The sequence below is a fragment of the Corvus kubaryi genome, unplaced genomic scaffold (assembly GCF_017639235.1).
Source record: "Corvus kubaryi isolate FWS band 111438036 unplaced genomic scaffold, C.kubaryi_AGA036_p1.0 75, whole genome shotgun sequence".
Lineage (NCBI taxonomy): Eukaryota > Metazoa > Chordata > Aves > Passeriformes > Corvidae > Corvus > Corvus kubaryi.
The window spans coordinates 1397287-1422990 of record NW_024582062.1 but is presented as its reverse complement, the minus strand read 5'-3'; the positions used below and the strand labels follow the sequence as shown (position 1 = coordinate 1422990).

Here is a 25704-nt window from a genome sequence, read left to right as displayed (position 1 = left end):
GGAAAAATGAAGATGTGGCGCCTCCTGATCACAGCAGTGCATGTGACTCAGGTGACCCAATAGTCCTGTGGGAACAGGGCAGCAGTCCCTACAAAGACAAGATGTGAGAGATGTAGTGCTGTGGTTGCAGGCCAAGCCACTGTACTTCAGAGGGAAGGAAATGAGAGTGGAGAATGGGAGGGACAGTGGGTTTGGGGGAGGAAGAATCCCACTAGGTATGGAATAGAGGAAATAAAAATAGAAGCAGGAGAGACATATGAGAAGTAGTCACTGGGAGAAAGGTGCTGTGGTTGTCTGAGCAAATGGATAATGGGAACACAGCCTTAACTGTTCTGCCTTGGCATCTCTGGATGTTTTCCTCTGGCATTGCAAAACAAGAACAGTTTTCTGTTCTCTTGAGTTGAAAATTCCTATGAAACTGGCTGAGCTCTGAGGGATATCGTTCAGAAGGATTCCTGAGAATGTTTTATCCCAAGATTTTTAACTTCTCTTGATATGCCTTTATTGTTCTGTCATGCTGTCCTTTACATCTTGGCAAAAGAGGGGCAAAGTCACTTTTCCTTTGGAAATAACATACTAGTGACAGCTGTCAACACTGTAGAGGGAGGGATCAGAGACCTTTCACCAGATCTCTTGGGCTCCCCATAAAGGAAAATAAGAGGTCTGGGGAATATGAAACCCTACAGTGCTTGGTCTGAAGAGGCAGAAAAGCAAAGCTGGTTAATGGATTTCTCTCCACTCCTGCAACAAACAGTAGACTCCAGCTTCCACAGGTTTGGGGAAAATGGGGCATTCTGTCTAAAGCTGGGCTGTAACGTGGAAGCACAAGGCACCTTCTACCAGGCAGCAAAGGTTTGCTGTTCTTTCCCCCTTGACAGGTGAACATGATGACACTTGCAGAGCACATTATTGAAGCTACGCCTGACAGGATCAAGCGGGAGAATTTTGTGCCAATGGAATCACTGCTGGTGGAGAGGACAGACAGTGCTGCCATGAGCACCACCATGAGCTGGCTGGCCAGTTACCTTGCTGATGTCGATCACTTGCCCAGTGCTGCACAGATCAGGTCAGTGAGAGCTGTGAGGTTGCTCTGGGTTTTGGTGTGGTGTGAATGCTGGGCGGGCAGCATGTTCTGACTCTTCAGCCTGCAGATGCCAGGTCTCAGTGAGACTCAGTTCTGGTCTGGCAGGCCCAGGCACACTCTTGGGCTCTGGTGTATTGTTGCCAGCACAGCTACAAATTCATGGAATGGGGGTTTCACTCCAGTCCACATGCGTGCAGTGCAGTACAGGCAGGCTCAGCCGTGTGGGATGTTGCTTGGAGAGATGGAGGGGAGCATAAACTTCTGTCTTGAACTCAGAAATGCTGTTGTCCTTATCTGTGATGTCAGCCCAAGTGCTTTGTAAGCCAATAATTCCTACTGTGATTTGGTATTTCAGAAGTCTGTATAGTGAACCCCTGACCCCTTCTTCGAACACCAGCTTGAGCCCTGCAGGCTCACCAATCAGTGAAATAGCTTTTGAGAAACCCAGCCTTCCCTCGGCAGCAGACTGGTCCGAATTTCTGAGTGCATCCACCAGCGAGAAGGTAGAAAATGAGTTTGCACAGTTAACTCTGTCTGATCATGAGCAGAGAGAACTCTATGAAGCTGCCAAACTCGTCCAGACAGTATTCAGGAAATACAAGGTATGTGGCCCAAACGTCCAGTGTCTTCCTTGTCAGGTGTGTGAGAGAGAGTATAATTTGTCACAAACCAAAATGTGGGTAGTACCCACTTTGGGGACAAAAATACAGTGTCTGTTGTAACCTTTTCAATGCTTCTGGCATTTGCTTGTTGATGTTTGCCCAACTGTATGGGGAGTGCATGCCGTGCCATGGCACACCTGCTGTGCCAGAGCAGCACTCACACAGCACATCCTCAAAATGTAGCCCAGAGGTTCTGCTTAGTTGTCTACTTGGCGTAAAGATGCATTTTAAAGGTTTGTTCCTTACGTGAGTTGACAGTAGGGACAGCTCCAGGAAATGCCTAGGCCTGAGTTGGACTAGGTAGCGTTGATAGGAGAGGTTTGCCCTGCGAGCAGCCGAGAGCCACATCACCTGTCGTGGGTTTTGGTGCACTCTGACTGATGCTGCTCCTTTCCTTCTCCACACAGGGTCATCCTCTCCGGGAACAGCAGGAGGTGGCCGCTGCTGTTATTCAGCGTTGCTACCGAAAGTACAAACAGGTAATCAAGAAAGTGAAATTTTATGAAGCGCATGTAAGTGCCCTCAACATACCCCTTTGTAGTGGGAATTATCCTCCTGTTCCTCTTGTATGCTTTTCAGCATGCAGTAATGAAGTATGTTGCTCAGGCAAAATTGAAAAAGGAAGAAAATTCGTGTTCTGAATCTTAATTTTGGAGGGAATCCTTGAAATTATTTTGTGATAATGCCTGTGTTTTTGCTGTGAGATGGAGGACAGTGATGTATTCCATATTGGCCTTTATGCATGCTGTAGCCTGAGGAGACTATTCTCTGACTAGTTGCTTGCCAAATTTCATTGTGAAATTGAAGTTGGTTTTGCCTTTGATAAAGGTGAAGATGAAAAACAGGTTGTTTTATTTTGTACATACTAAACTTTTAAACTATGAGAAGTCACATGTTGTAGCTTGATGCAAGTTTTTCCAGGACTGAGACTGTTCTCCAAACGCTGGTTGGAGACATGTTTTCAGGCTGAGTTCTCAACCCCAGAAAAAGAAGATACCTTTCCTTTTTGGTTTTTGGTTGGGTTTTTTTTTTGGTTTTTTGTTGTTTGTTTGTTTCGATGAGGGCTAGAGCCCACATCCCTCTTTGCACTCTACCCTGCTAGACACAGTCTGTCTAATGCCTGGCAACATGTTACAGAAAGCGAGGCAAGACTTGTGCTCTTTTACAACCCTCAAAAACATTTATTTGGGAAGCCTTCCTAGTGTTAGGTGACTACATTGTGGTTCACATCCAACCCATCACATGGCTTTCATTCTGGAGTGGTGCTTCCTGTAGTAAGGGAAGCTTAATTCCTCTCAAAAACTGCTTGACAAATTGCTTTGTCTTGGATTCTGGAATTGCTTCTTTTTGAAAGAGGAGAGGATTGTTTGGGTCTTTTTGTTTTGGTTAGTTGGTTTTTTTTTTTTCATGCTTTATTTGCAGAACTAACATTAACTATGTATTTTTCTGTTTCTCCCCAAGCTTACTTGGATAGCCTTGAAGGTAATACAAATACAAACACTATTTTGGAAACAGTTCCCCATGGGTCACTAACTTTCCCACTCAGTATAAACAAGGAAAACCTGGCATTTTGGAGAAATGTTTTAATAGTGTCCACTAGTAAATGCCTGTGGTTGAGAAATCACTGACAAACCAGACCTTCTGGGAGTTGTGTATGGACTGCTGTGCCACAGTTGCATCCGATGCGCAGGGATGGGCTGAGCTGCTGGGAGCGCTTTGCAGCCAGTTTCCAGAGGACAGGCTTTCCTTTAGTGCTCCTGATCAGCTGTCTCTTGATGACCTTTGCCTTGGCATTTGGGGAGCACAAAACATTTATCCCACCCGTGCAGCCAATGTCCTCTGCGTTGTGCTTGCCTGTTGAAGTATTTTGACCGTTCATCTTTGAAATGCCTGTGTGCTGAATTCCTAAGGTCAGCATCTCAGTGCATTGCTGCTCATGCTGGAGGCACAACTGTTGATGCCAGTCTTAAACTGTTCACAGTCAATAATTTCCTTCTGTAAAGATGGGTTTCCCAGCTGTGCAACATCTTGCTCTTGTCAGATTCTAGAATCAGCTGAGCTTTTCTCAGGGCTACCCGGAGGCAAGGCATGCTTTTCCTGGAGAGAATATGTCCTTGGGGTGATCTTCCATCCACCGCTTCCCCCTGCCCTGTGGTTTTGTCTGGAGGACTGTTCTGTCAGCACAAGTGGGTTGGGCTCTGGGACACTGAGCTCACCACGGCTTTCCCTTTGGGGAGGAGTTTAGGTGACATCTCCACTGATCCCCTTCCCAGAAGAAGGGAACAAGAGGAGGACAGGGGCAGCTACTCAGGTCTTAGAGTTGAATGCAAACATATTGGGGTCTGGTCTATCCAGTGACTGCTGATTTCTCTTTCACATGCCTTATTCCTCTGATCTGTTACCGCACTGATCAGCGCAGGCTTGTGACTGGATTGGAACAGTCACAGCTCATGGCACGGTTTTGTATTTGAACCCTTCTGTTCAGGGGTTTGTAACTCAGCCACAGAAATCCCATCTGGGCTAAAAATTCGAAGGAAAACCATGACCAGCCCATGAATTTAAAATCACAATCTGATCCATTAATTTAAAAATGTTAAAAAGAAGAAAGAAGGAAACAACCCAATAGAAATTAATAATGGCAAAATATAACTGCTCCTAATGACTGCTTCAATTCCAAAAAGTGAAATTTGGTAAATGGTGGTCTGTGATGATACTGGAGGGGTTTTTGCTTCGCGGTTTGTTGGGAGGGATGTTTGTTTGTTTTTGGGGTTTTTGGTCCCAGCAGAGTGGAAAATACTGAGATGTGTTAGGATGTTACCCTGTACAGGGCAGTAGCTGCTACTCATCTGTCTGATAAAGTGACCAGAAGTCAAAGCTGATAAAATACCCAGGAACAATAGACACATCAGCTTTGAAAGTATTAAAACATATCAAAATAATATTAGCAAACACTGAAAACCTCTGTTACAGTAATATGAGTGCAACTTCTATACATTATTCTACATTTCTGTCTTAGAAAGGACTTAAAAATATGCATGAATGCACATGGTTTCTGTTAAGTGGTTATCACCTTGCATGCTGTGAGAGGAAAAGAATGTAGAATGAAGATTTTATTTTAAAAGAGTTTGTGCCTGCTTTACTTGGGATCACAGGGCTAGAAATAATACAGTGCTAGATGTAACTTGGGAAGTGTGTGACCGCTCATGCAGATTTGTGAGTTCAGTAGATGCTTGTTATGGATTTGTGATGAGATTTAGTTTTGCCTGTGTCTTAGGCTCAGTATTAGACTTGTAACTGTTGTGGTTTTGGGGATTTTTTGGGGTTGTTTGGTTTTTGAGAAAGATGGGAGTTTTTAGTAGGGCCTGTTGCAATAGGACAACTAGTAATGGTTTCAAACTGAAAAAGGGTAGGTTCAGATTACATACAAGGAAGAAGGTTTTTACAGTGGGGTTGGTGAGTCACTGGCACAGGTTGCCCAGAGATGTGGTCAATGCCCTATCCCTGGATGGGGCTCTGAGCAGTCTGATCTACTTGAAGATGTCCCTGTTCCTGTTGGGGGGTTGGACTAGATGACCTGTAAAGATTCCTCTCAACGCAAACTGTTCTATGATTCCATTAATCCAGACAGACTATTCCAGAGGTGGGAAAACAGATAGTTTTTTGGTTTTTTTTTTTTTTCTTGATGCAGACAAAGTTCTGCCCCTAATCTTACAGTTGTTCCAGTTCGCTGTCACCATTTTCTCATACAATTCCCAGTCAGGGAATAGATACTCGTTTACTTCGCATCATGTCTTAGTGGCTCAAGAGTCTTTCACTGTAGGAACCTGCTTCTTGCTGGTCTTACTGGGATGCCTCAGCTTCTCTTTGTTTCTGTTGTAGTATGCACTTTATAAAAAGATGACGCAAGCTGCCATTCTTATCCAGAGCAAATTCCGAAGTTATTATGAGCAGAAAAAATTCCAGCAGAGCCGACGAGCCGCGATGCTGATCCAGCAGTACTATCGCAGCTACAAAGAGTGTGGCAAGAGGAGGCAAAACCGTCGGGCGGCCACCATCGTACAACAGAAACTCAGGTGAGCCCCGGGGGTGTTGATGCTACTGGGATCTTTGTATGTTGTTTTTATGCTCTTCGAGGCTGTGCTGTGCTTCACAGACAAAGGCCAGTGGGAAAAGGACTGTGGTTCATAGGATAATTATTCTTGCATTTAGTAGTATTCTTCCCCAGTTTTGCCTACACTTCAGTGTTGGGGTTTTTTGTGTTTAGAAGCAGTCTGCTTACCAAGAAGCAGGATCAAGCTGCTCGCAAGATTATGCGGTTTTTACGACGCTGCCGCCACAGGTATGACACTATCTTTTGGTATCTGCCCTTCCTTAGAGCAATGTGACAGTATTCAAGTGTGTCTGCAATGAACGCAATGTAAATATAGTGGAACCAGCTCACTGCAGATCTTCTAATCAAAGAACAAAGCCAAGCTGTTTCCAGGATGCACTGTCAAAAGTAAAATCTTTAATTTAGGACTGTTGCTGAAAGAGAATTGTGTACAGCTCCATTGCTTACAATGTAAAGCAGTCCAGGTGGTTTGACTTGGGGAAGTCTAAAAAAAAGTTTGTTAAATCATAGCTACAGCTTCTGAGTGCTGCACAGAACATTCATGGTATGTGGGAAAGTGCAAAATGTGATGACATCTGGTGTGTGCTGGAAATGCTTTTAGTTTGGTCACAGAATCATTTGGTTGGTTCTCCTCAAGTGCGTGTTTTCTTCCATGTGGGTAGGTGGGATGTGGCAGCAGAGCAGCACAGGTTAGTTCACATCAGCCACTCCACAGACATGAAGATGAACCAGCTCCTCCCAGTGTGGGAACAACACAGGCTTTCCAGAGTGCTCCCCTGTGGCAGCCAGCCCTGCCATATCAGCAGGGTGTTTGCTTTGGTTTTTAGCTGAAAGGATCCCTTATATGATCAAGTTGCAAAGTGGGACTTTGCCTAGACAGCGGTGAATTCCAGTGTTTCTGACTCTGCCCGCTCCATTCTCACTACCCATGCATTTCATCCCCTCAGGAGCTGGTCACACCTGATGCATTTTGAAGCATGTTTAGTTCAGCCCAGTGACATTTAACAAGGAGAGCTCTTAGAGAGGCATGTGATAGCCTCTTGATTTTATAAACAGACACAGTCCTTATTGCAGGATTTCAAAGCTGCACTTTGCAGAAGGTCAGTGTGGCTTATGCTATGGAAGTACATTTTACCTGCAGGTTCAGTGGGAAGTAACATGTATGGACAAGAAAGAGGGCTTTGTAGTTCCCAGGCTGATTCCAAGTGCACTTGAAACAGCCACAGTTACTGATGAAGAAGCACAAGCGACTTCTTGCTTTCATCAGGGCATATGGAAGAGACCAAAGGGTTTGTTCTGTTGCGTTTGTTGTGCAGCATGTCCTGGAGGTTCAGAACTTCTGTATCCTCTCAGATCTGCTTGAGATCCAGGCAGTCCCTGGGGGAGCCAAGTTTCCATCCAGGGAGTTTCTGGGGTCAGCCTGACAGAGGCTCTTACAGCCGACTCAGGCACAGGCCCAGAGAATGCCGCCAGTCTGGCTGTGTCCCTGGGGTTCCCACCAACATCCAGGATGTGCCGTGCACTCCCAACTGGGCTCAGTTAAGACTCCAGCTGTTGAGTAACACAGACTCTGCAGGGCTTAAATTGCCCATGATTCCAACAGTTCTTGACTTCAGCTCATTGCCTTCCTCTTTCTCAGTGTCTCCTCTTCCCTTTGTAGAGAGACTCTGCTCATTTGCACCACTAAAGTTTGCAGGCCAGACCCAGGGTCAGTCTCCTCTCTCCAGCAGTGTGGTCACTGCTCTGGGCATCCCTGCAGGCTGGGTTTAGCTCTTGGGGTGTTCTAGACAGAAGTTCAGGAGCAGGGGAGATTTACTGTCATTAGGCTCTCTCTGGCTCACATCACATTGCGCAGCGCTTGAATTTCTGCAGCAGTGCAGTCCTGTCTGTGTCCATGGGCACTTTGGTTGCTTGGTAATTGATCCATGATTCTTGTCTAGGATGCAACAAAGTGAAGAAGTGACTTGTTTCCACTGAAGATGTTAACAATGTTTCAAAACTGCCTTGCTTTTCCTTCTAAAATAGAAATGATAACAGGGTTATGGTCACATACTTTCTCCAAGCAATCATAAGAGTTTAAAACTGTGTTAATGTAACTATCATTAGTAATTAATAAATCTGAACAGGAGCATTGTGGCACTGGTAAATGATAAAAGTGAAAGTAAGACTTACCAAAATGACAAAAGCAGCATTCAGAATCTGCTTGAAAAATACATAAGATTACCAGATTTATGGAACTGATTAGAAATGTGACAGATTTGGGTCTCGTTCCCCATTTTCCTCCTGCTTGGCAAAAAAGCTCCAGCAAGCAGGAAGATATTTTCCAACAGCGTGTACACTTCATGCTCTGCTCACTTGAGCTGCATCTGTGTTCTGGGGTCACACTGCTTTTGTATCTCTCTGAGCCTTGGGTTCCTCAGGCTGCTGGAACCACACAGGGATCTTGTCCCTCTGCTCTCTGCAGTCAGTGACAAACTCTGAGCAAATCAAGTTCTTAGAACTTTACTGCCGTGCAGGATTTTAAAGACAAATTGGAAGCCTTTTGCTTGTGTAAACAACTGTAAAGGGAAATACAATACTGGAAACTATACAGATCATCTGCTTAATAGAACAGAGCTTCACTTGCTCCAGCATCTCAGCTGACTCAGACTGATCTGTTTGCTTCTTTGCTCCCTGTCCTGATGGGCAGATCCCTGCGCTTCCCCTGGCACAGCCATATCCTGGCAAGAGCACCTGCATCCCTTCCTTCCCAAACCTGGCTCTGCAACCCTCTTTCTGAGCTGCCTTGTGGTGCAGGTACACTGGGGTACCAGGTAGAATTGCTTCCTTCTCACCTGCTCTTCCTCAAGCTTTCTGAGTTTTCTTTGTGTCTTAATAATGACATTATTCCTCCCTGCTTGACTTTTCTTGCCTACCTCTTTCTAAGGGTAGAGTAATAAAGCCTAGGATGCTAAGTAAGTTTCAGATCACCTCTGTGTAAGCCTCCTGATTATATCCCTTCAGTTTCCCATGTGTCCAGTGTGACACTCAGGGTACAGCTGATGAGGATGGCACAGGAACTTGGGCTAAGAGCCTCACATACTCTTCTCTGCTTGTTGGAATCCCATTGCAGTCTCTTCTTGTATTGCTCAAAATTAGCACACTGCTGCTAAAAACAAGAAATTAAGAAAGCCCCAGTCTCCAGAAGGAAGCACTTCAGCCATCCAAGCTTCTGAACATCCAGGGGTGAGCCATAACAGCTAATACCTAATGTTAGTTAATGCTCTGTAGTATAAAAATGGCACTGTGAAGCCACCTGTTAAACCACAGTGCCTTGTCAGTGCAAGGGATAGAAATGACAACTATTTTTGGAAAATCTGAGGGAGTGAAAGAAAAGAGAGCATGCACAGGAACATCAAACAAACAGGGTCTTGTAGCAGATTTCTGTCATTTGATAGAGCTGGGGGAAGAGGCTGCAAATGCCAGTTGCAGTCTGTTGTAAGGAGAGTGAGCTAAGTGAGAAGACAGTAAATTCTTAAAATTCAGAAATTCAACCTTCAAAAAATGGAATTGTTTATCCTAGATTTTTGTCCATGAGCAAATTCTGTTGCTGGGCCAAAAAATTACTCTCAAGAGCTTATTCTGTAGCCTTGAGGTGAGATTTATTCAGGGTTTCCCCTGGCAACCGTCTGCTTGGTGGGGTTTTTTTCCTGTTTAAAATTGATCAAAGTCTACTTTAAGCCACTTATGAGAACTCTTTCTCTGCTTGCATTCAGAAGAGCTCAAATGGTCATCTTGTCCTATTTTGCTTAGTAACTTTTTGGCACAAAGGCTTAATATCTCAAATGTCATTCTGATCACCTCAGGGATCTGATCTCTTGAACTGAATATTTGTTTCCTGAGCAGAAGGTATTTCAGGTGTTTTGGGAGAGTTAGCGGGAGGTTCTGCAGTTGGAGCTCTCAGTAGTGGATACATAGATGTTGATGAAAAGCAGAAAAGGTGTAAGTTTTAGCTGAATATACTCTTAGAGAAGATGTTGGAGTTGCAGTAGCCAAATATTCTTCGGTGTCATGGAGACAAAAGGGATCATTCATCAGCAGGAGTCATTCTGACCGTCAGACATGTATTGTTTCCTTTTGACTTTGAACAAAACCCCCATATTTATCCATCTGTTGTCATATTCTCAAAAATCCGGTAAAGAACATGCATCAGCATAACACGGTATCAACATGATTTGTCACAGTTGTTTGTTGAGAATGAGAAACAGAAACTTCCTGGCCTCCCAGGAGAGCTTCACCCATCTTCCCATGGTGCCCAAACCTGTCAGCTTGTACTTGACTAACTTCCAGCCTGAAGCTGGCTGCTAACACATCCTGAGGCCGAACCAAAGCTTTGCACGGTTAATGATTTTGGGAAGACTCCCCCTACTTAGTGGTCCCCAGATGTGACACATCTAGAGCTGCAAGGAAATCCAGGAGTTCCAAATGGTTTTGGATTTGGTGAGCTGAATTCATGTATGGTACAGTCAGCTTGCACTGGGAAGGTAACCTCATATCCCCTATTCTTTCTCTGATTTGTTGGAAACTTTTACTCTTCTGGGGGTATCTAAAGCATTGCTAAGCTAGGATTATGATCTGCAGTGTTTTCTATGGAGTAGCATTTGGAATGAGATAGAAAAGAGATGATTGCTGCAAGGGAAGGCAGGATGCAGCTAGCAATGCCATGAGGATGAGAGTGTTGGGTTTTTTCTACTTGCTTATAACTTTCTGCCCTAAAGCACCTAAACACAGGACTACTTTTCCCTGGTAAAGAGGAGTCCCGTAGGCAGGAGTGGGAAGGGTTCTTTCTCTCCAGGCAAGCAGAAGTGCTGTCTCCTCCTCCCTGAAGTGAAGCTCTGGGTAAGGTACGGTTGTTGCCATGTGTGTCTAATGGCTCTTTGGTATTGTTTTGCACTCTGAAGCCCTCTGGTGGACCATAGGCTGTACAAAAGGGTGAGTGTAGCTGCCTGCTAGCCAGTTCCTCTCTTCCATTTTAAATATATTTGCTTTCTGCTTGCTTGCATGGGGCTGCGGCCGAGATATGCCAGTAAGTTTCACCTCCATTAATTATATGAAAGAATCCTGTCTAAACTAACCCTACTGCAATGACTAACACTGCTGCTTTTGTAACAGGACAGAGCTCTGCAGTAGATGTTACCAATGCATGAATGTGTGAAAAAGGACATGTATATTCATCATGGGCATGCTTAGATGGCGTTGTCGGTGGGGTATTTTTTCAGTATCCAAAAGGGCTGTGAGTAGATGTTGGAATTTGACAGGGTCTGCTCTCAGACACACTCAGTGAGTTCTGTTGTCATGGTCTGCAGCAGCATTCAGGGTAGATCATAGGAAGCTGCGCTACAGGTGCAGCCTGCTCTAAATGGGTGTTTATTTCTGCCTGAGCCAGATGGAAGCAGAAGAGCTCCTCACACTGCTTTTTACTCCCAAAGGTGGTTAAGCACCAGTGCTTATCTTCTAGAAGTTGGTCTTTGGTAAGTGACGCATCTGGTTGCCTTATAGGGCCAGCTTTTTGACAGCTGTTTCTCTCGTTTGTTAATCCACATATTGGGAAGGAAAACAAAAAAAAAAAAGACATGAAGATGCTGTAACTGTGTTGTAGTAAGTGCCAAGAGAGCTTCTGCTGGGAGTCTCATTCTCAGCATGAAGAGCCCACTCACCTGTGTGTTCAGTCATGTTAGTGGCTGGTTGGCTGCATGACAGCAGGGTGGCAAGGGGTGGTGCTGCCTGGAATCAAAAGAAAAGCTTTCCAAACAATATTAAAATGGTAATATAAAGAGCAGTTCTTTGATGAAAGTTTTCAGATGTGGAAAATGTAGGTATGGGCACATGTGGTATAGGATTTTTACAATTTTTATAAGGTTAATTAATTAGTCTGTCTAGCAGGTGCATCCAGTAGGAGGCTATGGTGACCCACCCTTGGGCCTGCCCCTTGGAGTGTCTCCAGTTCTTTGCCCCGTATCTTGTTTTCATTCTCACTGGTGCAAAACAAGATGTCCTTGTTAGAAATTCTTTTCTTGAAAATAAGACTAAATAGAATTTCAAGAATGTGACATAATGTGTTCAAAAGGATTAGCTATTGTTTTAAAGTGTGAAAAAGGGTAAGAAGGTGCTAGAAACTATAAAACTCTATATTAAAAATCTGCAAAGCTACAAATACATGAAAAAGCTAAAAATCTTCAGGTATCAGTGAGAGAATTCCATGGCAGATCTCTCAAGGCATGTGCCTCAGCTGCCAGCAGGCTGCTCTGTTCCGTCTCGCACCTGAGAGGTCATTAGGGCAGCAGGGTTTTTGTCAAAAACTGCCATTAGAAACATCACTGTTTGTGTGCTTATTGCTCCTGTTTTCATGTACAGAACATGTAATGTTCTGTAAAGAAAACTTTGTTGTTGATCACGGAGTTTTATTGACTTGGAATTGCAGAGATCATTTTCAAGGCTCAAGAGTGAGAGCATGAGCTGGGCTAAAGCCTGCTGGAGCCACCATTATTTGTTTAACTATTTAGGCTAACAAAGAAGCAGCAGCTGATGACATTTGTTTCCAGACTGTGACTTCTATGCTACCATTTTTTGTTGTGTGTCCTTGTTTCTTTACAAGTTAAAATTTGGAGTTTTTACTAATAACAGGTGAAGTAGGAATTGGATGAAATGAGGGCAAAGGCCTAGACGTGCCCTGAGGGCAGGGGTTGCTGTCAGCAGAGGCTGGTATTGGAGGAGAAACAGTTGTTGCACTTTTAAGGCTTTGCGTGTGGAACAGCATATGAGAAATTAGCAGGAAGCAAATTCTGGAAGTTTGGTAGCATTTCCAGGTTTTGCCTGGAGTGACCACTGATGTGTGATTGATGGGGAAATGGGGCAGCTCTCTGTCTGGAAAAAGTAAACTGTGAGCTATCTCAAAATGTACTGACTACTGTTCTGCCAAAGTAAGTCTGTAATAGCAAAACATTCTTTGCTGCTCTGCATTCTGGTAACACCCTGTGTGTCTGCTGCTGGCGTGCACACACATGAAGAGCATTCCCAGGCCTGCTGATGTGCACAGGCTGACACAGCCCCTTGTGCTGAGGGCATGCCTGCAGATGTGTCTGTCTGTAATACACGAACAGGGTGTTTTCTGTACTCGTGCTGTTGGAGATAATAGTCGCAGCATTTGCTCCTGGGTTTCAGTTTTAAAACCTTTCCAAATTGATTGGGTTTTTTTTTTCTGGATTTATTTGGGTGACATTACACCAGGATCAGTGAGGAAGGAGAGGCAGGAGATTTTACTGGCCAACTCTTGTGAGACAAGACTTGTTATCCTTCTGCAGTAGAAATTAAAATACCTTTTAGGGGAAAAAAAACCCATCCAGTTGCTGTTGCCTTTAAGTAACAGTTAAGGAAACCTGCTTCAGTGGAGGGATTTCAGCTACTCACCATGCCCCACTACACAAATGTTTGCCTGTGTATCAGTCAAACTATCCACTGTAGCCTCCTGCAGAAGAGAGCTTTGCTCCCAGTCTGGGTGTAGAGTTGAACAAATAGCACAGCTGCTTGCAGCGTGACCCTCTCTGCCCTACCCTTGGCAGGAGATGATCTGGAGCAGATCACAAGGAGTGAGTCTTTCCCATCACTAGGTGGTGACCAGTGAGGCACCTTCTGCCTACAGCAAAAGTTGCTCCCTGGGGCGGAACAAGTGCACTTGTTACCTGTGACCATGAGTAATAAAAACTGTCTTCATTCACCTTCCATGTACAAATAGACCCCCTTACCCTGCCATGTTCTCATGGTTTGATTAAATGCTGCTCTCCAGTTTTGGGGGAGCAAGTGTGTAGCATCTGAAGTCAGTTCTCTGGTAAGTACAGCTGCATTTCATACCTGAATAAACAACATCTGCCATGTTTTGTTGTTCTCTGCATACTCTTCCCTCTTTTGGCATTTTAGCAACAAACCTTTTCTTACTCCTGTGCATCTGGGACTTGTATATTTTATGTGGTTTTAATCTGTGCCGTGCAGCAGGCATTGCATTGAGGTACCTGGTTTCTCACATCTCTTAGTAAGATTGAGAACGGGGGAAAATTTCAAGGGGTAGGAAAGTCCCATTTGTTTGAGTTCAGGACGATGTGTGAAAATGTCATATTGGGATACGCGTCACTGTACCTGCAACAAGAGTTTTCAAAGTAATTTCTTTTTTCATTTACCTCTTGCAGGGGCTGAATGTATTTGGAGCTCAGATGTGTGTATTAAATTGCAGACCGCGTGCTCTCGGGTGTCATTCTTATTGGGCCTTTCTGTCTTTTTTGTTTTGCTGCCTAAATGAGGTATCTGGAAAAAGGCAAGATCTCCCTTGTCTTAAATATCCCACAGACCATTTCAGCTCTCAGAGCAACAGGTAACTCGCCAGCCAGCCTTCTCTGGCTCTTGCACCCTGTCCTGTAAACTGATCTTCAGCATTCGGGCTCATTCAGCATTTCCCTGGCTGGGCATTACGGAGTCACTCTGATGAAGCAGCTTTGTGTTACGCTTTACCCATGAAGCCATCGTTTGCTGTGACTTTTCCTGAGTAGGGCTGGTTCATTTGCTGACACCTCGTACAGGACTGGGGAGGGCACGGGGAGAGGAGCTGCCACTCGCTGGGGCTGTTGCTTTCTACATTGCTTCAGCACATACTGATGCACCCTCTGTATGGTGTCCAAATGAGCAACACAGTGTGAAAGGCAGAAACTTGGGCTGGCTGGAGCAGTTTGGGAACCAGGATGTATTTCCCAAGAGTCAGGGTTCAAAGCTCATGTTTGAAATCATCTTCTCTTCTTTCAGTATGTCAGCACCATGGCTGTGATTTCAGACACCTTAGCAGTGGTCATCTCTATTGCACGTGCTTTTTCCTTCCATCTGCTCTTCAGCACTTGCAGAGGGAGTAACTTTGTGCCTTAGAAGTGCTTACTGTCTAGAGAATATGTTATTGAGGAGGTGTTTGTTCAAGGCTTCATCGGTGCGAAATCAGATGTACGGTCCTTGCAGTTTTGTGCATGGTTTCAGAGCTGCTGGAATAGGATGGTGCTTTTTTGTTTGGAGACCTGCAAAAGCCAGGTCCTGTTTCCCATTCTGGGGTGTTCCACTTGCAGCTGGGTGTTACTTGAGCTGTCCTCACTCCAGCCCCCATTCAGCTCGGGGAGGTGCTCCCAGAAGTGATCCAAGCCAGCATGACAGTGCTTGTAGACTCCTGGAGAGGTTTGCACACCATCCAGCAGCACCTGGCCTGCTGCTATCACTTCCAGTGCCCTCATTTCCTCTGTTGTTTAAAAAAATAAGAGTCTCACTGCAAGTCTACCAATCTTCTCTAAGAACATTCTTTCTGCTGTTCAATTCTATAAATCCCAGTAGTGTTCTTTTTTCTTAGAGCAGTCTATTAATGCTTGTAACCGCAAACGCTACGCTTTGGTTCTCTTCCCCTGCCTCAATTTAAGAGTGGAAAAATATTAACCAAAGAAGATTGCCTTGTAGCATGAAGGCAGTGCTATATTGTTTACTTACAATCTCTTGTAGCAGCACGTACTCAGAAGATTTCTATTTTCAAGGGTCCTAATTTGTCCAAAATTCTTCCCTCTATTTTTTAACTGCAGTTAAAAATTTGGAGGGTTTATTACGCTGAGTATTAATGAAGAGGAAATACCAGCCCCTGCTATCGAGACTTTATATTGCTGTAATCAAATCAAAGTGCCACTGAGTGAGGAACTCAAGAGAAGAAGAGTTAACAAAAGACTGAAAGGACTTCAAAGACACAGGAAAGGCTGCAGTACAGACTATCCAAGAAAGAATTACTTGGTTGAAGACAATTAGTTTTAGATTCTCTTGACAAAATGTTTTAGATAAAGCATTACCTTAGTGCATGCACTGGTTCTGGCACCTCCTGTTTATCATGGTTTGAGGAAGCAGCATGGTGTTCACAATAGCACCTCAGTGCTTCCCCAGTGACACTCTGGCCATGGATTGGTTCCATTTTTGGTAACGTTTGGAGGTATTTCAGTTCACTGTGGCTGTGCCTGCTGCAGAGCCTGTGGTGAGCAGGACTGCCCTGCACCAGCTGCCAGGAGAAGGAAGAACTTCCCTGGCATCCCAGGGCCAACTCTGGAGAGAGGAGGAGAGACTGACAGCTGCAGATTGCAAGTTTCCATCTGTACCAGGCAGTCTGTTAATGGAATAAAGGACTCACAGGACCTACCTGCACTTCCCCTGCAGTGAGACACATGCACTATTGCATATATTGAACAAAGAGATCCACTAATTTAAAAAATATGGTAGCTTAGTGAATTTGGATGGTCATCATCTTGAGGCCCACGTGTGTAAATGCTGTGGAATGCAGGGTTTGTTTTAAGCCATTACATGCTAAATAGCATCTTTCACTAATGTACCTCTGGCAGATTTCAGTTTATACCCTTAGGGAAATTCTCTACTATTTTGTGTCCGTGTTTTTCAGCAGTAATTATTATACCTGCATGTAAATAATGTAAATCACACCTGACCAAGGAACGTGTTGCAAATGTAAAGTGTTCAACACTGTCCCATATGCCATCCTTGTCTCTAAATTGGAGAGACATGGTTTTAAGGATGGACCACTGGCTGGATGAAGATTTGGCTGGATGGCCACGTGCAAAAAGCTGTGGTCAGTGGCTTGTGGTCCACGTGGGGGCCAGTAGTGGGGCCACTACTGTTCCACATCTTTATCAGTGCCATGGGTGGTGGCATCAAGGGCACCCACAGCAAGTTTGCTGACACCACGGAGCTATGTGGTGCAGTCACACGCTGCAGGGCAGGGATGGATCCAGAGGGACCTGGACAGGCTGGAGAGGTGGGACTGTGTGAACCTCAGGAAGTTCAACAAAATAAAGTGCAAGGTCCTACAGCAGGGTCAGGGCAATCCCCCCCACACAGGCAGGTTGGGAGAAGTGATAGAGAACAGCCCTGTGGAGAAGGACTTGGGTCATGGTTGATGAAAAACTCACCCTGAGCTGGCACTGAGTGCTCCCAGCCCAGAAACCAATTGTGTCCTGGGCAGCATCCAAAGGAGTGTGGGCAGCAGGGGAGGAGGGAATTCTCCCCCTCTACTCTGCTCTTTTCAGAATCCTGCACACAGTTCTGGTGTCCCCAGCATAAGAGGGATGTGGAACTGTTGGAGCAAGTCCAAAGGATGCCATGAAGCTGATAAGAGGACTGGAGCACCTCTCCTATGAAGACAGGCTGAGAAAGTTGGGGCTGCTCAGCCTGGAAAAGAAAAGGTGGTGGAGACCTCACAGCACCTTCCAGTGTCTGAAGGGTGCTACAGGGAAGCTGAAAAGGGACTCTTCATCCAGAACTGTAGTGATAGGATGAGGAGTAATTGATACAAATTGAAAGAGGAGAACTTAAGGTTAGATATTAGGAAGAAATTCTTTTCTGTGAGGATTGAGAGACAGTGGAACAGGTTGCCCAGAGAAGCTGTGGCTGCCCCATCCCTGGAAGTGTTCAAGGCCAGGTTGGATGTGGCCTTGAGCAACCTGCTGTAGGGCAATGTGTCCCTGCCCATGGCAGGGGAGTTGGGCCTAGATGATCTTTAAGGTCCCTTCCAACCCTTTACGTTCTGTTTCTGTGATTCTCTGTTTCTGAACAGGACCTGTATTAGTGCAAACGCTGAGTGCTGCAGTAATTAACTTCTGTTGGCATGTGTGTTCCAGGCAAACAGATGGGATAGTTCTGCACCAGTACAGATATTGCATGCTGTAGGTTGAAGTTTGCAGCAAAGCATGTCTTGCATTCTTCCAGCAAAAGTGCTTCATTAGTGTAGCGCTTGCATGTGAAGTGCTAAAGTAAGGAATAGCATGTCTCAGTGGAAGAGCCACCAGCTTACTTAATGTGCATGTTCTCAGTGAGATAATAACAGGTTAATTTTACATTACAGTACTGAAGTGCAACAGAAAACACTTGGAAGTTGCACTGCAAATCATGCATTAATTGATGGTATCTTAAACACAGTTAATCTAAGCCTTAAAAACTGTCCATTGCACAGAGGCACAACACCTTTTCTAGCACAGCACCAGGGATTTTGGCTCTCCTGCTTCTAAATGGTGCACTACTAGAAATATTGGTTATAAATTCAAGTGAGAGGCTGCTTTTCTGCTCCAATAAAATAAAACTAGATAGACTGAAGATGAGTAGCTTGTAATTTGTGACTGGTTTTGGCTTACTGTGCCAGCCCTCCTGTTTCTTGCAATGAGAAGGGGATCTAGCTGTACTCAGCATGAAGAACCCCAATGAACTTAGATAGAACTCAGGCTGTCAGCCTGAGTAGAGGCTTGTTGCTGCCTTCTGTGCAGTGCTGGAGTCTCCACTCTCTTGATGTCAACAGGCTCTTTTAGACACCATCTTGTGTAGAGCCAAAATCTTCTGTAGAAGATTTCTCTGTGAAGTTGTAGCAGGCAGTCAGGCTCGGCATAGCACTGTCCAAGTAGGAACTGAGAACCCCTGGTGCTGCCTTGTGCCTTCCTCAGCCTGGGGACCAGAGCACTGCTTGGCACCTGGGAGAGCCTTCTGGGCTCCTGTTCTGGGCTTGGATTTCAGGAATGCTGGGGCCCCTTCAGCAGTGGCCATCAGACTCTGAACACACTGTGTGCATTTGGACTAGCAGAGCCCTCTGTCTTTCCATACATGATATTCTCCAACAGTGGAATTAAGATAATTAGCAAAGGTCTAACCTGCATACAGGTTAGTCTGATTTGACCCCTGTTGGCCACATTTCACAAATACTGAGAATGCATTTGAGTGCTAGAGCTTTAAGTCAGCTAAAACAGAGGTAAAAGCAGCCAGCTCCCTTTTCACTGTGGTTCTGACTAACAGTACATGCAGAAAAATGACTAAATAAAACGTGAAATGGAGGTGTATTTATAGAGATCAATTTATAGCCTTCATTGTATCCTTATATTAGCAGGCTGGTGCAAGAGCCAGAAGAAGATGTGTGGGTGTAAGTCTACGCACAGTAGCTACAAACTGTCACTGCTGCTTCTCAGCTCTCCTGACATGTTTTATTACTTTTATTTACTTGGGCTTTGTTAAATGCTTTCACTTGTAGCTGGTTGCATTACACAGATTTGCATCTCTTACACTATTTTTTTGTATTACACCTTTGTTACTTGTCCTTTCAAGTTTTTGCAACATCACATGAGCACTTGAGCCTGTACATGCTTAGCTAGATCGCCTTTCATTTTGAGCTGTAAACTGCTCCTTTTGTGGGGGACTTCCCCTTGCAGGAGCAGAGGGAGGACATGTAGAGGCAGGTGGCAAAGGGACCTCACTGCAGAGGAAATCCCTGCAAGCGGAGGCAGAGCCAGCCCCAAGCACAGCTGGGCACCTTTTGTTTTAGGGGCAGCATGGAAATACCTCTGGATTTGGTCTGGCTCCTCTGCAGGGAGCCTGCACTGACACACAGCCAGGTTCTCAGCCTGAGCAGAGGTTTTGCTGCTGCCCAGCTCCAGTGCAGAGCTGTTTCACTCAATGGGATTGAAATGATTCCCTTTTCTTCATCCTTTAATTTAATTTTTAACTTTCTTGGCTTTCAGTGATGGTTTAGTTCTTGTGCTGACAGGTTAGAGGAGGTAAGGTGTGGCATGCATTTGAGAGAATTGAGAACTGGAGCATGAGGCCACATCTAGGAAGAGTGACTTCCACACTGTAGGTTCATCTCCCTTGGCACACAGCATCCTGCACTGCTGGGAAAATACACCAACATGCTACCAGCAACATAAAATGTACAGGCACCAGCAGCTGGAGTGCTTGTGAAACAAAGTACCTTTCTTCACACCCATACCGGTTCTTCTGCTTGCACATAAATACTTTCTTACGTTAAATTCTTGTATCAGCACCAGGCTTCCTTTCCAAGCTGGACAGACTGATTTTCCCCCACTGTGCTGTCGCTGCCTCAGCACTGTGTGGAGAAAAGGGCTCAGCACTGAACAGCCCCTTTGCCACGACAAATAGGAAGCAGCTGCAGGGTCAGGCAGTGAACAGCAGTCCGGGAAACCTCAAACAATCAGGCCAACACCAGAACAAAACCCAGCTGTAGTTGCCACTACTGGGGGAAAACATTAACTGGAACCAAGTGTCTCTCCAAACGTGTTTGTCTGGGATCTCCAGTGGTCCATTCTTGCGCTTCCAACTGTTTATGGTGTTGGGAAGGCATTACCCTCCTGCCATGTCTCTGGGAGCTGCCTCTTCTGCACGGGAGGTTGGAGTGATGAATCCTTGTGATTGTTCTGTCTTCAAGAGATTTGTAATAGAAGTGTTACATAGCTCCTCTTTGTTTTTTCAGAGTGAAAGAATTGAAAAAGGCCAAGGAACTTGAAGATACGCAGCAGCATCCCGTAGCAATGTGACATTGCTTTTCAGACTGTTTTCATTTTCTGTTTTTAGCAGAGACATGCAACAACAACAAAAATACCCACTGCAGTTCTGGAAATACCAGCTGCAGGATTTTAACAGTAATGTTTTGGTCATTGCATTTGCACTTTCATGGACAACTTTTAATTTGTTCAGCAAGACATCTTGGAACTCAATCTTCTGTTGGATCGTGGGGAAAACAAGACACCAGGAGGAAATCGTGAGTTGCTTCATTCTCCGAGAAGGAAGGAAGAAGCGATTAATTATCCTTTTCATATAGGGCTGTATTAAACAACATGTGGAACTGTACAAATATTATACCAAAAATATTGTTCAGAAAAGGTGGGAATGCACAAGCAACACAAGAATGCTGTTCCTGCACCTGTCAGTCATCTCCAAGAAACTGAAGCTTTGAGAGTCTCAGTGGAGGGGCTTAGATCAGTACATCTTTATTGGGTCCATGCATCCTCATTTCCTTCGCACTCCTGTCTTTTGTGTTTTATTTAAACCTCTACAGCACACTTAATGCAACTTTTTAAATCTGCAGGTTTTTAATACATCCCGTGGGAACTTACAGGAGGGGTTGGTGTATGAGAGACACGGGTATTGCATGAGGAACAGAGAGAGCAGCTTAAGCAAGTTTTACACTTTTTTTTTTTGTATTTTTACTAGAACCTGCAAACATATCAGCTGTCATGTACTTTCTCTCATGTTCAGCACTTTATTTTCTAGCCTTACCTTCATGTACTATTGTTTTAATTAAGTTCTTAAATAATTTGTAAAACATGTAGCTTTTTCTCTTATGTACTTGTCAAACCTCTTGTCATTTTGCAGTCACGTACATATGTTGCCTGGACATTTTATGCCACCTAAAGATCAGTGGTGCTGCATTCTGGCCAGTAAATTTCTTATTTTGGCTACTTCATCAAAATCTGGGCAGTTTCTGTATATATAGAAGGTAGAAATGGAAAATGAGAAAAAAATATTTGAAAGGGAATATATTGATTAATTACTAAATATTTTATTCACAAAGGGTCAATAACTTGGCAAGATAAAATTATTATTTGTATAGTTTTGTCTGAATGAACGAGAAGAGTGTGGATGTATTGTTTGTACATATTGTATATATTAAAGAGATATGTGCATGAACTCAAGAAAAAGAAATGAACAAAGCAAAGCATTAGTGGCTATGGTCTGTAAAATGAAACAAAAACTTTATTTCACTATAAGAAACTTTATTTTAAATGTTCTTTAGAAGAACATTTTTGCTAAAGCATGACTAAATGGCAAAAAAAGAGCTACTGTATTTAGACTTAGGAAAAAAAGGCAGAGCAACATTACTTTAAAAAAAAAAAAAAAAGAAAAAAAGGATATGTTTACATTTGATTTTGGCTACCAGGAGTTTGGTTCAGTTGGGTTTAATTTATGTATTCCTTCCTTCTTTTTTTTTACCCCCGTCTTTTTTTTTTCTTTTTTTTTTTGCCAATGGTGCCAAGTAATGTGAATGCTAATATTGCTTAAGAAAATTAAGTTACTTTTGCAAAGCAGATAATCATAAGAGTACAAAAACCGTATTTAGCTTAACACCATACACTCACTCCAATAAAGAACACTTAGAATGAACATAAAATGAAAAAAAAATAAATAGTACGAAAGTAGAAAATATGTTTCACATTTTCATATCTCCAGCTGGAAGTCAGAAAATGTAATAAAAATTGCACAAAAAATTTTAAAAAATTAAGTAAAACTTAAAAAAAAGATGCAAACTGATCCTGTAGGGGTGTCATGGTATATTGCTATTTCCACATAGTGAGGAGCCAAAGAAATTAGATTTTTTTTAAATTGAACTACTAATTTAAAACTGTCACAGATTCTCAACAATGGGAACCAGTTCTGATCTTCATTACACAGGAATGTAAGGGAAGAAACTCCTGAAGTCCGTGTCATTACTTGTGGGTCACGTACATGTGTCTGAGATCAGAAACTGCTCCTGTCTGTCTCGCTCATGGCAGTTTGAAATTTCTGAATGAACTTGTGTAAATTTGAGATTGTTAGTTTTGGAATAGTTGTTCTTGCTTGATCCCGGCCACCAACTGCAATGTTTAAACGCAAGGCTTGTTGTGAAGCCAAAAAATATTCACACATAAGAAGCTTTGAAACTGGTGTCTTTAAAAGAAGAGTAAAAACAAAGATTGTGGCAAAAAAAACTGGGGTCAGTGCTCTTGGTGCCTTTTCTATAATTGTACCTGTTTTTAATTACTTCTTTTCACTGCCAGCATTGAATTACAGTAGATGTGCTATAGCTCATTACCAGAATTCTCTTGTACATTTCTGAACTGCTGCTTTATGACCTGATTCAATTTTAAAAAAAAGGGAAAAAGGCGAAACAAATGGCCTGGCGCTCGCACTGTGCCTGTGGGCAGCCTCGAAGCCTCGATTTACTGTCTGCAATTGGAATCTTAACCATCAAATTTTCCTCTCACGCCAAAACAGAACAGGAGACGCTGAAGAATCTCCTTTGGAATGAATTGGAAATGCTCTGTATTAGTACTGGAAGAACTCTTGACATTTTGAAACTGAAATATTGCACCCATTAACGAGTACGTAACAATATAGAATTGATCTGTTCCTAACAAGAGTAGTGACCTCAGTGGAAATGTTTTAACTCCTTGTCTTTACAGAAAATGATTCAGTAATATACAGAGCTATTTCAAATTACTCTTCCAGATCCATGGGCCTGGTGGTGTATCTACTAATCTAGATCCTGCTTCAGCCAAACGTTTAAGCCTGTACTGGCTGTTAAACATGCAGGCAGTTCTGCAGCACAGCTCCAGGACTCCCGGCATGCTTGAAGCCAGGTACAGCTCCCAAGTGCTTTGTTGTGTCGGGCCGTAACCCTTCAGTGTGTCACTGGGGAGGGAGGAGCACTCCCCCACAGTGAAGTGATTCTTCAAACCCTCTTTGTGGTTGTGGAACTTAACATTTTCACCTAAGATAAGTAAGTGCAGCTTTCTAGGAAAATTCAAATTCCCAAGTGCCAGGAGCCAGATCTTCTGTCTTCTGATAATAGAATCGCTCCTTTGTGAAACACATTCGACAGCAGTAATACTGTGTGAAAGAAATACAGAATATAACATGAACCCCCTCTCTGGTTGCACGCTTATGGCAGTTCCACACAATAGCTGGTGCCCAATGGGGGGTCCCCAAGACTTGCATGTAAAACTAGTATAGATGTCTTCTCTTTTGTAAGTTTTATTTTTGTAACTGTGCATGTAAAGCATCACTGAATCAATGGATCTGTTGAAGAACTCAGCTGCTGGAACCATGCAAAATGTTTTGAATTGCCCTTAAAATATGGAAAATGTTTTCTGAATGCTTTATATTCTTTCTGCTGTAAATTAAAAAAGAAAATTTCCCCATACAAAGTGTGTGCCTTCTTCTGAATACATCTCTTCCATCCTACTTTGAGAGCGAAGTAATCCTTTAGTCACTGTAAGGAACCACAAAAAAAATGTTTCTGCTCTACATGACCTGCTTGTAAGTATATTGCATCTGATTTTTTACAGTTTGTAGTGTGACAGTCCACAGCCTGCCCATGAGCAGGTGCAGCCCCCAGAGCTTTGTTTGTAGTTCCTCTTCAGTGGACAATCCCATCCAGGGTTTTCATGAGAAACCATGTAGACCTGGTAGCAAAATGCTTAATCCTACAGTGTACACAAAGCAGAGTCAAATGGCAGAATTGAAGAGGGCTGCTGATGCAGAAACCTAAGAGATGCAGTCATTACTGCACTAATCAAATACGCAGCTTACATGAACTGGTCCTCAAGAATGAAACTTGCACCAGACTACAAGGCTGGCCCAGCAGACAAAACCCAAAACCAGGTTTAGTAAATTAATCGTCTGGTCAGTCTGAGACTATGTTAGTACCATTATGAGCAAGCTCTTCCTAAACTCAGCTCCACAACAGCAGATGAGATTTCATTAAGAGAGTTTCTTGACTGCAGAGAAAGTTCAATTTTGTTTCTCTTTAAGAATAAATCAGCATTTAACTCTCCAAATTGCTCTCTCATTTCCCCCCATTTTTCCATTTTACATGGCTGTTAATTGCTGGGTTCTTTACTATCGCGGCGGGTTGACCGTCCTGAAAGCAGACAGACACCCACCAGCTGTGTCCACTCCCGCACCTCCTCCCTTATCCCCAGGCGTATGGCGGGAAAGAACTGGAAGACTAAACATGAGGGAAAAGAATGCTTGGGGTGAGATAAAGTTTAATAAGGGGAAAAAGAGAAATCACAACACGTGGTGCAAAGGCAGCCAGTGCCTTCCTCCCACCAGTGCCTTGCGGAGGGCGATGTTCCCTGGCGGAGTAGCCCCGGGACTCCCACGGGAGCACCGCCAGCAGCAGCCGAACCCCGGCGTGTGACCGGCCCTGCTCTGGTCACCGACAGCGGCGTGCGGGTGCCGGGGCAGCATCGGCTCCAGCCCCGCCGGCACCCGGGGCAGCGAGCGCGGGGGCCCCGCCGGGCGCCCCTGGAGCCAGGGCGGGGACGAGGACAAGGAGAGCCCCGGGCCGCCCGCGGACACCAGTGACAGCACCACGAAATGCACGTGTCTCTGTGTCCGTGTGTGTGTGTACGTCTGTCTGTCCGTGTGTGTGTCCGTGTCTGTGTATCTGTGTGTCCGTGTCCGTGTCTGTCTGTGTATCTGTGTGTCCGTGTCCGTGCCTGTCCGTGTGTCTGTCCCCGTGGCCGTCTGTGTGTGTATCTGCGTGTCCGTGTCTGTCCGTGTGTCCGTGTCTGTGTGTGTGTATCTATCTGTGTGTCCGTGTCTGTCCGTGTGTCCGTCCCTGTGGCCGTGTGTGTATCTGTCTGTCCGTGTCTGTCCGTGTGTCTGTCCCCGTGTCTGTGTGTGTATCTGTGTGTCCGTGTCTGTCCGTGTGTCTGTCCCCGTGGCTGTGTGTGTATCTGTGTGTCCGTGTCTGTCCGTGTGTGTGTCCCCGTGTCGGTGTGTGTATCTGTGTGTCCGTGTCTGTCCGTGTGTGTGTCCGTGTGTCTGTGTGTGTATCTGTGTGTCCGTGTCTGTCCGTGTGTCTGTCCCCGTGTCTGTGTGTGTATCTGTGTGTCCGTGTCTGTCCGTGTGTCTGTCCCCGTGTCTGTGTGTGTATCTGTGTGTCCGTGTCTGTCCGTGTGTGTGTCCCCGTGTCTGTGTGTGTATCTGTGTGTCCGTGTCTGTCCGTGTGTGTGTCCGTGTGTCTGTGTGTGTATCTGTGTGTCCGTGTCTGTCCGTGTGTCTGTCCCCGTGTCTGTGTGTGTATCTGTGTGTCCGTGTCTGTCCGTGTGTCTGTCCCCGCGCCCGCTCGCGCCGCTCCGTTGTTGCCGTTGCCGGTCCCGTCACCGCCCGGGGCGGGCAGGGTCGGCACAGCGCCCCCCAGC

The 25704-nt window shown here is 44.6% G+C and overlaps 1 protein-coding gene across 11 annotated transcripts in view; it reads left to right on the top strand.

Annotated features, from left to right (window-relative positions):
* Window positions 1-23697, top strand: part of CAMTA1 (calmodulin binding transcription activator 1) — a 231678-nt gene extending 207981 nt beyond the window's left edge. For 3 of the 11 annotated variants that reach the window (XM_042051361.1, XM_042051363.1, XM_042051370.1), the window contains 9 exons: window positions 879-1066; window positions 1440-1686; window positions 2154-2225; window positions 3208-3228; window positions 5626-5819; window positions 6011-6085; window positions 10798-10828; window positions 14188-14258; window positions 20205-23697. In XM_042051361.1, the coding sequence (XP_041907295.1) occupies window positions 879-1066; window positions 1440-1686; window positions 2154-2225; window positions 3208-3228; window positions 5626-5819; window positions 6011-6085; window positions 10798-10828; window positions 14188-14258; window positions 20205-20268 (963 nt within the window). In that variant the 3' untranslated portion in view covers window positions 20269-23697. Of the gene's footprint in view, window positions 1-878; window positions 1067-1439; window positions 1687-2153; window positions 2226-3207; window positions 3229-5625; window positions 5820-6010; window positions 6086-10797; window positions 10829-14076; window positions 14259-20204 lie in introns of all 11 variants that reach the window. The other 8 variants (XM_042051368.1, XM_042051365.1, XM_042051360.1 and 5 more) reach the window with 7 other exon arrangements.
* The last annotated feature ends 2007 nt before the right edge of the window (window positions 23698-25704 follow it).